The 13561-nt window shown below is 36.3% G+C and overlaps 1 protein-coding gene across 1 annotated transcript; it reads left to right on the top strand.

Annotated features, from left to right (window-relative positions):
• The first annotated feature begins 263 nt into the window (after positions 1-263).
• LOC147493113 (protein MICRORCHIDIA 2-like) lies at positions 264-11737 on the top strand. The gene is given in 12 exon segments (XM_086567751.1): positions 264-394; positions 484-935; positions 1016-1090; positions 1171-1205; positions 1399-1477; positions 1562-1648; positions 1931-2006; positions 5289-5367; positions 5523-5651; positions 10793-10862; positions 10865-10893; positions 11696-11737. Coding segments are annotated over 11 exon segments (858 nt in total). The 5' UTR covers positions 264-394; positions 484-778.
• The last annotated feature ends 1824 nt before the right edge of the window (positions 11738-13561 follow it).

Genomic DNA, 13561 nt, shown 5'->3' with positions numbered 1-13561 from the left:
GCGTTGGTAGGACTTCAGCGTGAACACCCGTATTTCAATTTTCAGTATTACATTACTGAAGGTTCAGTAATTCATGAAAGATATGCTCATTACGAAGATCCCGGGGAACCATCTTTTTCTGAACTTGTTTCATTTTATCCGTTATACTTTTCATCACAGACAAAATCGTTTGGTAACTTAATCATTATTTTTTCTTATCTTTTTCGGCAATAATTTTCTCGGCAAAACAACTAAGGTTTTTTATTTCTTCTTTTGTTTGTTTGTTTGTTTTACAGAATTTCCTAACTATCCAACAGACAGAATATGAACTCCCACCAGGCTTTCCCTTTTGCTTTTAATATGTTATGTCTCAAACTTGGAAGTTCCAATTTTCTTCGAAGGTTTTGGTCCACAGGTACCATATTTTAGCCTTCTCTTTTTTGATTTAACTACTTTCAAATATTTTGATAACTATTTACAACTGAGGTAGATTTGTCTATCCAGACACAGAAGTGTAGAAAAAGTGGTTGATGTTGGAGCTAGCAGGTGTTGATCAAGATACCATTAGATTCAATACGTTGATTGCAAGCCTTTGTAAACATTGGAAAGTGGCAAGAGTGGAATTTTTATCTATCAGCAAACTGTCTGAAAGTCTTAACTCTGCTGACTGTTGTGATGGGCTCGTTAATCAACGTACTTTCAGTTGATATTTGAAGCCCAAGCCCACTAAACTGATTTTGTCAATTAAAAATAAAAAACCTTGTTCAAAATTTGTTACCTGAAAAACAATAAAAACTAGATGAACGTTGTCGACCTCGGTAGTAGTAGTGATGACGGAGATGATAATGAAAAAGGAACATCGTCATCGCAAAAGAATAACCATTCATTGGAGTTTAGAAGTTTCTGGAAAGCTGGGGGATATGATGTTGGTTTAACCAAATCCTTACATGAACAAGGTTGTTTTGTCTTTTCTATTCTAATAATTTTTGTTTTATTACAATTTTAAATTCTAATTAATGCTAAATTGAATGTTTAGCTCTGTTAGAGCATGCACGTGTGCACCCTAAGTTCTTGCATTCTAACGCAACCTCCCATAAATGGGCTTTTGGAGGTAATCCTTTTTTTTTTTTAAAACAATTTTTGTTTCTTTTTCGTTAATCAGTTATGGTATTTGGAGTTTTATTTTTACAGCAATAGCGGAGCTTCTGGATAATGCTGTTGATGAGGTAAGTAACATGTTACTACATTTTCATTGTTGGAACATTTTTTTCCAATCCTTAGCAATAGAAGAAAAGAAAGCCATTAATTATCTCCAAAAACTGATTAATGATTCTGGTCATGGGCTTAAATAAAACAGCTTCAACCATGGACCCGTTTCACTCATTTTCTGCACTCTAATGTGAATGCATGACTTCCCAGATAAGCAAAGGCGCAACTTTTGTGAAGTTGGATAGAATATATAACCCAAAGGATCACTCTCCTGCTTTGCTTTTTCGAGGTAAAATGCGTATATCTTATAATCAGAACGAAATTATTATTCTGGTAATATGCTTACAACACTTGTAGCAATATGACCTTGCAGATGATGGTGGGGGAATGGATCCTGAGTCCTTGCGCCAATGTATGAGCTTAGGGTACTCAAATAAGAAGGCAACCGCAATTGGACAGTGTATACTTCATGTGCTCTTTTTTTCCCCCTTCAGTTATGGTTTAATTGGATAAATTACGCTCATATCCTATTCGGGTGCTATTGTCTGTGGCATTATGTACTCTTGCACTATCCAAAAATTCTATGTTGTCCCCTCCCTCCCTACACACCCACCCCACACAACATCATGGCAGCAAACTTTTTAAATGCTTGCATAGTTACTTCTCATTTCAGCACCTAGATCTACTTTCAATTGTTTTGTGCGTTTTTAATAAGACCCATTTAATGTTTCAACTTCTGCAGATGGTAATGGGTTTAAAACAAGTACCATGCGACTAGGTGCTGATGTAATTGTTTTCAGTCGCAAGTCTCATGGAAGGTAATATGCACACTTCCAAGTTACTGATGCTTTTCAAAACACATATTATAGCATTTATCTTCTTCAGTTCTTTTTACTAATTCTGTCTTTTTATTATTTGTAATCTATTTGTTACTTGGTTTAGTAGCTGTTAGGCAGGGTAGGGCGCATCTCTTTTTACTGGAAACTTGGCCATGGCGAGTTTTTGGTTGTTGATGTAATCCTTTAAATCATATCAATATAATATCTTTTACCCAATAAAAAAAGTAATCTTCTTTTTACTATTGCTTAAAGTTCTAAGAACGAGCTTCAAGCTTGGGGTGATGGTTTTCACATAGCCTTTTAAGAGGTCGTGAAAGATAAATAAAGAAGACATTGTGGACATTTTGGGTGTTTTTTTTTTTGATTGGCAAGCGAGGTTGTTAACGAGGTCCCCTACCCCTCTGGTGGTGGGGGTGATGCACGTAATAAATAAAGAAGACATTTTGGGAGTTTAGCGACGCTTAGAAGTGATAGAAGGTTTTTCTTCCCCGATTGGTTAACCACAATATTTATAAATGAAATGGTAACAAATACAAAGTAAAAGGTAGGCAGGGATCTTACAATGAGAAAAGAGAAATACAAGAGAAACAACAATCTTACAAGGTAGGAAGGTGGTTGTGTCTCGATTTGGGGAGAGACATTTTGGGTGGGAGAGTGGTCCGGTGTCCATAGTTTATGGGTGTGGAGTGTGGAGTGTGGAGTGTGGAGGGCAATTCTTAAGGTGCTCCCTTTGTTCTTAAGAGGTATTCGATACAGTTTTGCAACAGGAGATGAGATTCTTTTTTGGGAGGATCATTGGACCGGTGGTGGGGCTTTAGCCTCTGCTTTTCCTTTGTTGTTTGGTCTATCCAGGGTCAAAGGGAAACCCATTTCTGATTGTATGGTTAGATCCGAGGGAGGCATATCTTGGAATCTGGGACTGCGTAGGGCTTTGAATGATTGGGAAATTGGAGACCTAGCTTCACTGATGGCAAGGCTTGATGTGACTATCCCGAATGCACAAAATGGTGATAAAAGAGTGTGGTGTCCCAGCAATAAAGGTATCTTCTCGGTTAAGTCTTTTTATTTTTCTATCGTTTCTTGGTTGTCTAATGCTAATAGTCCTAGCCTCATTCTTGAATTCCCTGGGACTATAATTTAGAAGTCCAAAATTCCCTCCAAGATTGCTTTTTTTGCATGGTGTGCTTCCTTGGAACACATCCTTACCATTGATAATCTTAGACGTCGGAAAATGTGTTTGGTCAATTATTGTCAGTTGTGTAGAAAAGATGGTGAGTCTGTGAATCATGTACTTCTTTGGTGTCCTTTTTCTTGGAAAATATGGTTTGCTTTTCTTTTAGAGTCTGGAATGACTTGGGTATGCCCGGGCCGGGTATTGGATTTGCGTAAAGGTTGGAGTCATGGCCCTTTCTCCTCTTATGGAAATCGCATGTGGAGCTTATTACCTTTTGCGATCATGTGGGGGATTTGGCTAGAGCGAAACCGTCGTCACTTTGATGACATCTCTATTTCGCGTAAGAAGACAGTTCTCTCGATAAAAGCTTTGGTATTTCGGTGGTCTAAAGTCTTCAAAGAGTTTAGAGGATGCTTCTTTGAGGATTTTGTTGCTAGATGGGATCGCCTTATGTTTTTAGACTTGGGGTGACGGTGCATGTCGGGGTTTTGTTTTTTCTTATGGTTTGTTTCATCGCTTGTAAATATTTATTTTTCGGTTGTTCTCTTGTAATGTAGGCCTTCTCAGCCTATTTTTCTTTTTTTAATGGAATATCACTTTTACCGAAAAAAAAAAAAAAAAAAACAACAACAACAACAACAAAATAAAGAAGGAGACCATTATCAATCCCCATATAACGATGAGCCCAGGAAAGCTCTATTGCTTTGTATTTGGGATCCTCATTGCTTGTAAAGCTGTCATTCATTTTGGTGGGTCAAATGCTGTGCTGGCATTGTGGAACAGTGGAAATTCATCAAATTCATTATTATTTTTTTCCTTTTATGCCTTTTGGGACTTTATTTCCATGTAATAGTTTACTCCTTTTTTTTGTTTTGTTTAATAGGGTCTTGGAACATTTTTGGTTGTATTAGCCTCTAGCATATATCTCGGGTATTTGTCTAATTTAAATACTTTGTCAATCTAATGAGTTATACTGATAAAAATAAACGGTAAAGATATCTTAACTACTTAAAAAGATCCGGCTCCCACCTACAGTACTGTAATAGTACTTAATTATTTTTTTATGTGCGACTCTTGGTCCATTTTTGTGACGGTTTTGCCCCTTACTTTATTTATTTTATGACTGTTTTGCCCCTCTATTGATAATTAAATTTCAGAGGAGAGTGTTTAACCCACAGGTGCGTAGCACGTGTATCATACTAGTCAATCTAATTCTAACAGCTCTGTTTAGGAGTTACTAATGTATAAGTAATTAAGTACACTAGTGGTGACCAGTGTCTACACATGACATGACAGCGTGCTCTGGCGTTCCCATGTGACTACGCCCACTACGGCGCGCCTATGACATGCCACTAAAATGAAAGCCATTGACACAACATAATGGCGCACTGTTTGGCTCATTCATGAAGCCAAAAGATACCCGTTTTGGTAAACATGACTGGTCTCATTTAAAAAGTCTAGTCTAGAGTTTCAAAAATGGAAATGTTGCGGATAAAAATTTGCAATATTGTGAGTTTTGATACCGAAAAATCCAAAAATACAACAAATACTCTCTTATGGTGTTTGATTATGAGGCTAAAGCTTTCAGTGCATTGTCCTTCAGGTCAAAGAGTTTCTTTTTATATGCGATTTGGCCATTTGGGGAATTCGAATTTCAGTCGACTGAACTTTTAAGACCTCCTTTGTAATTGGGAGTCAGATGTGATGTAAATTGTTGTATTGCTATCCTTAGTGCCTCTCTAACGGAGCATAGAGGCGGAATGACAAATGATAAGTTTGCACCAGGCAAGGCATGCAACCTAGTTGGGATGTTTTAGCTTCAATCGAAATGCCTATTCCCCCTCTCCACCATTTTTTCAGTGTACCTTTGGTTCCTCATTAATGAAATTAATAATTTAGTCTTACCAACAAAAAGAAAGAAGTGGAATCAGTAGTTGGTATGAGTCAGTCTGGAGCTTTGTATATATTTTTTCTGTACCAGTCACAAGTATGAATGTGGTGCTCCCTTAAAAGAAGCTTCTGGTTGGTTATTTTCTTGTTTTTGGTTGGCTGAAATTTCCATTTATGTTATGTTATTCTTGTTTTAGCCATTCAACACAAAGCATTGGTCTTCTTTCATATACATTCTTAAGGAAAACTGGGCAGGATGATGTTATCGTTCCAATGGTAAGTTTCCCACTATTTAAGTTCCAACTCCCTCTCAGTGAAGCTTGTTCCTAACAGGGATGTCACATCTACATTTTACCCTCTCTTTGTTGGTAAATATGTTGAAGCCTTCTCCAATCTTCAATGTTGAACATAGTATTAAACTGACTATGCAGATTGATTATGAAAGTTTGGGAGATCGAAGGCAACCGATAATTCATAGCTCACTGAATGATTGGTCATGTAACTTGGGAACTATCCTTGAGTGGTCTCCATTTGCTTCTGAGCAGGAACTAATGCTACAGGTTTTGCTTAAACTTCTAGACTATCTTGGTATCTTTTATTGTATATAGTGTTCTCTTTCTATCGATGAATTCGTTGGTAGCCTTTGTTTTTTTTTTTACTATTTGTGATTTATTGTCCTTGGGAAGCGGCTAATGAAGAACGATAGTTGGATTTAGAAGAAAGAGATATGGAAATCTCGAATAGTAAAGAAGTGAAGAAGGGAGGTAAGAAATTAGATTAATGGTTAAAAAGAAGATCATGAATAATGTGAAGAAGAAAAGAGATAGTAACAATGACAAACTTGGAAGAGTAATTCTTCAATTCAATAGATCATTACGGTTGGTTCAGCAAAACAATAGAGAATCTATATTTATCGGTATGGTTCCTTGGACTTCAAGTAATTGAAAATAGAAACCAATCCTAATTCTAATCGGATAAGTACAGTACTAAATAAAACAATTCCTAATTCTACTGGTACTAAAATAGAATATGCTAGTCGCCAAAATCATCCTTCTTGTCCTAAACCAGTGGCCTTGAGAAGAAATTTATATGATGTGGAGATCAATATGTTCGAGAGTTCTTGGTGACTATTTATCGAGTAGGTGAAGAGTTTGGGGAGGGAAGACAGTAAAACTTGAAATGGAACAAAGACAGGTCGCTCACGGTGAAGCCGGATTTTAGTTGTTAGCTTGCAAAGATCCGAGTAGAAGAAAGCTAAAGGGGCATGATATAATGTAGTTTCCTTTGCAATATATCCGAGTAGAGTTACTTTTACTTGGATGGCCTCTTAGGCAATCGATCTATGGACAAACTTATCGCGTACAGAGATCGATAATGAAAGCTCAATTTGTAGAGAGGTAGAAGAGGATGTGGATCATGACAATATGTGCTACTTTGTTGTCTGATGGCCAACCATGTCTGATTAAACCTTGGAACCCTCCCTCCCCGAAGAAGAATATAAGGGAGGCCCTCGGTCGAGACATCATCACAATATGGCAGTAGTGTGGGTGAGTAGGAACGCAGCGCAATCAGAGAATTTTAGTGAACAAGGACAAAGCTATGTGTTTGATCATGAAAAAAATCTTGTAATATTGGTCTATGGGTGTCACGTACCTAAAGGAGTTTAGATTCCAAGTATGGAGATGGGATGATATAATTATGAAACTTTTTTTTCTTTCTAAATGGGATATTTGGTTTGTTGTGGAGAGGCACAACTTCTTAGATTCTCTTTGTAAGTATGTAACACATCTTTGTCAGAATGAAATATAACTTTTACCAATAAAAAGAGGCACGAAAACCCCTTTTCTTTGCGAACAAGGACAAAGGACGCAACATCCATATTCAGATTATGGACACAGGTCAACTTAAGTTGCTTACAGGATCTCGAATGCAAATCAGTCATTAAATGTTGAGTTATTGATCAATGTTCTAAAAAATGCTAGGCGGTAGTTGGTCGGTGGGAGAGCGTCTAGACTAGGTGCTAGGCAGTTTTTTCTCCCCTAATATATATCTTATAATATATATAGTAATACACACCTATACTACAAGAAATGAAGAAAATCATTTACCATAACTCAAAAAATAAACACAAACAAAGATACTTATTACAAAAAGACGTAATAGTTGAAGAAGATCGACTTCATATAAAAACACTCTTTTTTATAGTGGCATATAATTTACATTGGGCTTTAGTCTTTTAAACTCATTCAAATTATCTTAAACCTACACGGGTCTTTAATTTTTGACATTTAATCATTAAAAAATATATATATAAATAATAATAAAAAAATAAAAAGCTTGATTGGACCGCCCTAGGGCCGATTAGTCCGCCTAATTGGTCCACCGATTTTTTAAACGACTTAGGCCTAGGGCGAAGTCGGTTGGGCACCACCTAGCTGCGATAGAGACTGCCTAGGTGGCCGCCCTAGACCGATTTTTATAACACTGTTATTGATGCAGGTTGATTGAAAAAGAAATTGAGAAGATCCGGTCCAAAAAGATAGCATTTGTATCAAAAAAAAGTCAGCTCTCTAATGTATTTAGTTTTTTAGGTATTTACTATTTAGGGTGTTTCTATATTGATGTTTTGAGGATGTTAGACTGTTTTAGATCCTTTTTAGATATTAGTATCAATTAGGTTTTTTTCTAGATGTTTCTTTTCCGCTTTGAAGTGGTCTAAGTCTATAAATATGGCTTTAAGTTGTAAAACGAAATTAGCTTATTTTGATTTGTAAAAATTGTTTTAGAATTGGTTTCTCTTGCTATCTCCCCTTATCTTAGTACTCTATAGGCCTATTGATGCGGATTAAACCTTTGGATGCTTCCAGTTTATCATAATCTACTCTTGAATTAAACAAAACAACTAAAACTAAAATAAATCTTTATCTCTTTGAAATATTCTCAATAACACAACTCTAAAGAACCCTAATTACAAGCCTCTTATTTGTACTAATAACAATAAAGCAGCAACTAATGAGCCCATGGGCTTAATTGAACACATAGGTGCACGCCTATAGTTTGGTAGCAACGAACTAATGCTCTGCATCATTCTCCTCATCTTGAAAAGAGCTCGTCTCAAGTTTGTATACGCAATTGACTGCTAGAATTCACTGTAGCTGATGCCCACCACTCTCCCGCTGTTCAAACGAATTCGACCTCGAATTTTGCCTAGATAATTACTCACAAGAAGAAGAATGCACCATAATATCTGCAAGTTTGCAAAATCACCATATGCAAAGCGATGCAAGAAGAAAGATGTAAAACCACCAACATGATTTCTCTGCTCTATGGAAATACTACCATATCCCAAAACAGAAAATACGCATACTTCCAATTGTAACTTTAGATGTATATAACTAAAGAGCTTTGTATACTGAATATCAAAATCCTCTTAAACCGGATCGACATACTCAACAAAAAGATTCTCAGACAAAGAGGGAGTAGTGACACAAAAATCCAGATTTATGTAATTCGTATTCATCAAATATTGGTGAAGTATCAAAAACTATCATGTTCCTCCGACAATCATAAAAAATAGGAGGGAAATCCCAATCAACACAAATTGAACTCCATATTACATCCATCGCCAACAAATAAATCCTCACTAGAAGAAGAAGTAGAATAAGCTATAACGGTATAGAAGTGGATGCATCATGGCTGGCCACTGTAGGGCTTGGTGTAGCTTGAACAGGGCCTGCTGTCTCGATTTCTAGTTTTTTATCATACTTATTTTCATCATGTGATGTAAGAGAAAAACATACCGATTCCCGTGCTTTTAGCCAAGAATGTCGCATTACACATATAGCTTTCTATGTCCGGTGGTTTGAGTGGTTCCAAGATTAATCTCTTGCCATTATACAAGAATGAGTGAGTGCTCTTAGCTTCATCGTGGAATACTCTTGTGATCAAACCGCCAGGACGCCCTAGTAGGAGATGACGGACGCCCATTGGAATAACAAAGGCACATTATCAGATCATCGTAAAGGTCCTATAGTTAGTGGAACTAAACATTGATGATTGAGTGCCACCGATCTCCCTTTTACACCATTTGATAGAAAAACGGTTTAGGATGTTTAATGGTTTGTAGTCCTAGTTTATTGACCATCTCCCTCGAAAAACTAGATTATCAATAGAACCACCATCAACAACAACAAGACACAATTTACCTTTATTGATACATCCGGGTTCTGAAAATAAAATGGTGCTTCCATGTCTCCTTATCACCCTCCCCAATGATCCTGGCTGGTGTTGCAACTAAGGAGAAGCGATGTTGCCATTACTAGGTCTCGCGGGATGTTGTTTTTGGGTAACTCGAAAGCTAGTGGTTTTGCTTGAACAGTTGAAGTCGGCGATGTTCTTAGTAATGGTGTCCCTCAATATTTGGTGCATCCCATAAAGGCTCACCTAGATCGGGATTAGGCGATCCCAGCTTAATTAGAGCCAGCTTAAAGCCCTATCCTTCATCCTAATCATCTTCATAGAATTGAAGCAATTCTAACTCGGCCATACCTCAGATTCTCGCTGATTATAACTCAGAAGATTAAAGCTTTAATCTTTAAATAGGGAAAAAAATTGAATCTTTGATGAGAAAAAAAAAAAAATAAAAGACGGAAAAATAATTTTCGGGTGAACGATAACACCGTAAACAATACCGATGAATAGTGTCCGTAAACAAGATTTCCGCGAACAATACTTATGAACCGCACAAATTTTTTTTTTCCCAAAGAACGGCGAAGAAGAAAAAAGAATATTGATTTTACTTGGGAATGATTCGCGTTCGATACCAAATGATGTAGATTAAACCGGCGGAAGCTTCAGCTTATCATAATCTACTTTTGAATTAAACAAAACAATTAAAACTAAAACAAATCTCTATTTCTTTTAAAATATTCTCAATAGCACAACTCTAAAGAACCCTAATTACAAGCCTCTTATTTATACTAATAACAATAAAACATCAACTAAACTAGTAGGCTCACCTAATCCATGAGCTTGATTGAACACATAGGCACACCTATAGCTTGGTAGCAACAAACTGATGCTCAGCATCACCTATTTTCTTATTTACTTCTAGACGGTGGAAAGAAGAAGCCTAGCCTAAAACTAATCAAACTAATTTCGGATTGGAGATACCCATAAAAAAAGGTCCTAATTCTAAATAACAATAAAACTGTTAAAGATATGGGTGGCAGATTGAGTCTCAGAATGGTGGTTTTGGAGCTGTAGATTGCATCAATTAGGAGGATAAAGACTCAGCTGATAAAGGCTCCTATGGTTGATACCTGAGAGTTGAGACTAGATGCTTACCTAATTTACCTCAATTTTTTTCTCATTGTCCCTCCATGGACAAGAATGCCCATCTAAAAAATGCTTTATTATTTCTATAAATTTCTTTGTCATTTCCAGTTTCTTTCTCATAAAAGGGTTTCTAATTTTTTGTTTTTTACTTTTTTAATTTTCATTGTGATTCATAGTTTTTTATTCACTTTATTCCTTTTATTTCCTTCCCAGCTTTCACACCAAATATCTATTGCAGATGTTTCAGTCATGAAATGGTCTTAAAACTTTAACTTTATTGCCGCTAAGGGCCTAATTTGACTCTATTGAGAATTATTTTACTTTGGCCTTGTTTTTAACTCTTAGATTGCTTTGTTCTTTGTAGTTTGAGGATCTTGGAGCTCATGGGACCAAAATAGTTGTTTATAACTTATTTTGCTTAAATGATGATGGTCTTCTGAGCCAGATTTTGATGCTGATGAGGAGGTATGCCACCTTTTACTTTTATTGATGCATGTTGCCTCCATAATATTTTCATCTGTTACCTAAGTCACCTTCAATTTCGAAGTTATCTTTTGTCTTGAAGGCACATTATAAAGGATTACTTATTTGTTAATTTGGAAACATGCATTTGTGCTAACAAAATTTAATTCTCTACTGCATCTATTGTATCCTCATCCCACAGTGATAATGCTCTCAATAGCATAATTTTCAGAAGTTATAATGCTCAAGGAATAGCCACGAAAGATATTTTAAAACGAAGCATTTGGATAACTAATTATTTTGGTTAGCACTGATAATTCAAAACAACAAAAGTTATTGGTCTACTTTTGTGGAAGGTGATATTTCTTGGTGCAATGATTTTTTAAAATCATCAACGATGTGGTGGTTATAATAAGCAAATGGATTATTATGGAATGTAGATTAAAATGTAAATGAAACTCAAAGAGCATGATGCCAATAAATTTTCAAGTGGGAGCTTCTTGACGACATTTCTTGCATATTTATTGATCTTCAAGGCATATTATATACATCTTGATCCTATTGCATGACCTCTTGATTGCATTTTTTTTATTTAAAATGACACTATGCATGCATGCTTTATTTTATTTTTATTTTTTTTTTAAATGAGATTAGTAACTCATTGATACTGATGGGTTTGATCCCCAGACCCATATTTTACTAACTTTTGCTCGCTGGCACCTGCCACTATGCATGTTTGTATTTCTTAGAGTAGTCATTTTTCTTTCCAATGAATAAAGCCATTTTTTATTGTTGAAAACTGTAGGTGTCTACTGATTTTGTATCTCAGAAATCTCAAAACCAATAGGTGAAGGAAACTTATATACTGTTATGTATGGTTATTTACAATGTCCCATGGGACTATATTAAACATCTGAACATGCCCCCTTCTCATGTAAACAAACATACTTTAAGTTACATGGAGTAAACGGCCGCTTGGCCAAATACAACAGCTCTGCTCTTAACACCATTTTTTAAGCTTTTAGAGCTTAACTCAAAAAGCAATTGGAAACTGTATTGCAAGGCTTCCAACATTGCATTCAACTCCAAAACAAATGAAATGAATGAAAGGTCAAAAAACTTATATACTGCTATTAATAATGGCCGGTCTCTATGTGAGACTGTATTAAACATCTCAACAAGTTGTTCCTCTTAGTTTATTGTCCGCAGTCCTCGAAATTCAAGAAGGCGGTGATAATAATTTGGACGCTTTGAATAATGTCATCAGTCCTTGTTGAATTAAGCATTAAGCCCTTCCATGGGATTAAATACGCCAGATAATGCATTTTCATGAAAGATGTTGTCGGTGGAACAATCTTCGTTGGTTCCTCGCACCGGCATGGTTCTTCTGCAACGCAACGTGTTCCGCAATCCGCTCCTACATATACCGAAAGTGAATGGTAAGAAATGTTAGCTGTTCAAGAGGTGTGTGAGGAGAAGTACTAGAAAAACCCCAATGTATCATGATAAGTGTCACAATGGTCGGTAAAGGGCTGCCTTTTCCTCGGCACGCGCAATCGATTCCGCAGAAATTTAATAATGCAAAATCATTGCAGCTTAGTCCGCAACACCCGCAGTAAATGGAGGAGGGGTTTGGTTATTTCGAAGTCTTGACGCCAATGACATTATGAGCTACCCATTGATCACGTGATAATTGGTTCTTTTGCAAAGATCGCCGATAAACAATACGGTTTTCCCGGTCAGATTCGGCCGCGGAAGGATAGTTGCAAACATCGATGCCGGATATTATCGAAAGGTGAATCCCGGCTATGTACTCCTTGGTTTGTAATAGGAATTTGAAGTACCTCATAGATGATTTCCATAGTCAATTCATGCTCGCGATCCGTTAGCACGACAAAGAATTGTCCGCTTTGGAAATAACCGCTTTTATAAAATAACAAGACCAATTCTCCGAATAAAATGTTTGCTTATGGTGTAAAAGAGGGTACCATCCTCGACAGTAATATTTCGTCAAAAAAGGATGAAAAAGACCATTTTGAAATTTTCCATAAAATTTTGCTCAAAAAACCTAAACTTCTAGTGAGGGCCATTAAAGATGGAGTGGTGAAAAATTATTTTGGAAAAGGGAAGTTAAATTTTTGAGGTGTCTATCCTTGTTATAAATAGGCACCCATCCCAAAGTGTAAAAGATACGCTTTCGAGGTGTCATAGGGTAGTTAGGCCACGGTATCTTCTAAGATATGCACAAAAGTGGGTGTAGTGTGGATGAGAAGATTGGGGCATGTGACAAGGAGTGCCTTTTTTTTTTTTTTTTTTTTTTATAAAAACGTAAGTAGAAAGACAAGGAAACTGTAGATATATGATTACAATAAGATGTAAGAACGTACAACGGTATGGAAACACAACATAATGATACGATGACTTAAATACAAACCTAAATGTTAGATAGAACTATATGCCACATGAACAACATGACTATAATAAAACAACCGAGCATGAAGACTTGAGTAGCATATTCAATCTGCTGCTGCTCAAACTTTTCTAGTGCATCCATGAATCTTGAGCTTGGAGTGATCCAAAAACGGTTTTTAGAATAAGAAGTGTAGAGGAAGAATATGAAATGAGTGAATATGGAAAGAGTTGAACTTATTTATAGAAAGAAAATTGCCGT

Source organism: Coptis chinensis, chromosome 6 (assembly GCF_015680905.1).
Source record: "Coptis chinensis isolate HL-2020 chromosome 6, ASM1568090v1, whole genome shotgun sequence".
Classification (NCBI taxonomy): Eukaryota; Viridiplantae; Streptophyta; class Magnoliopsida; order Ranunculales; family Ranunculaceae; genus Coptis; species Coptis chinensis.
The sequence above is the reverse complement of the archived record's forward strand: the minus strand, read 5'-3'. Positions and strand labels throughout refer to the sequence as shown.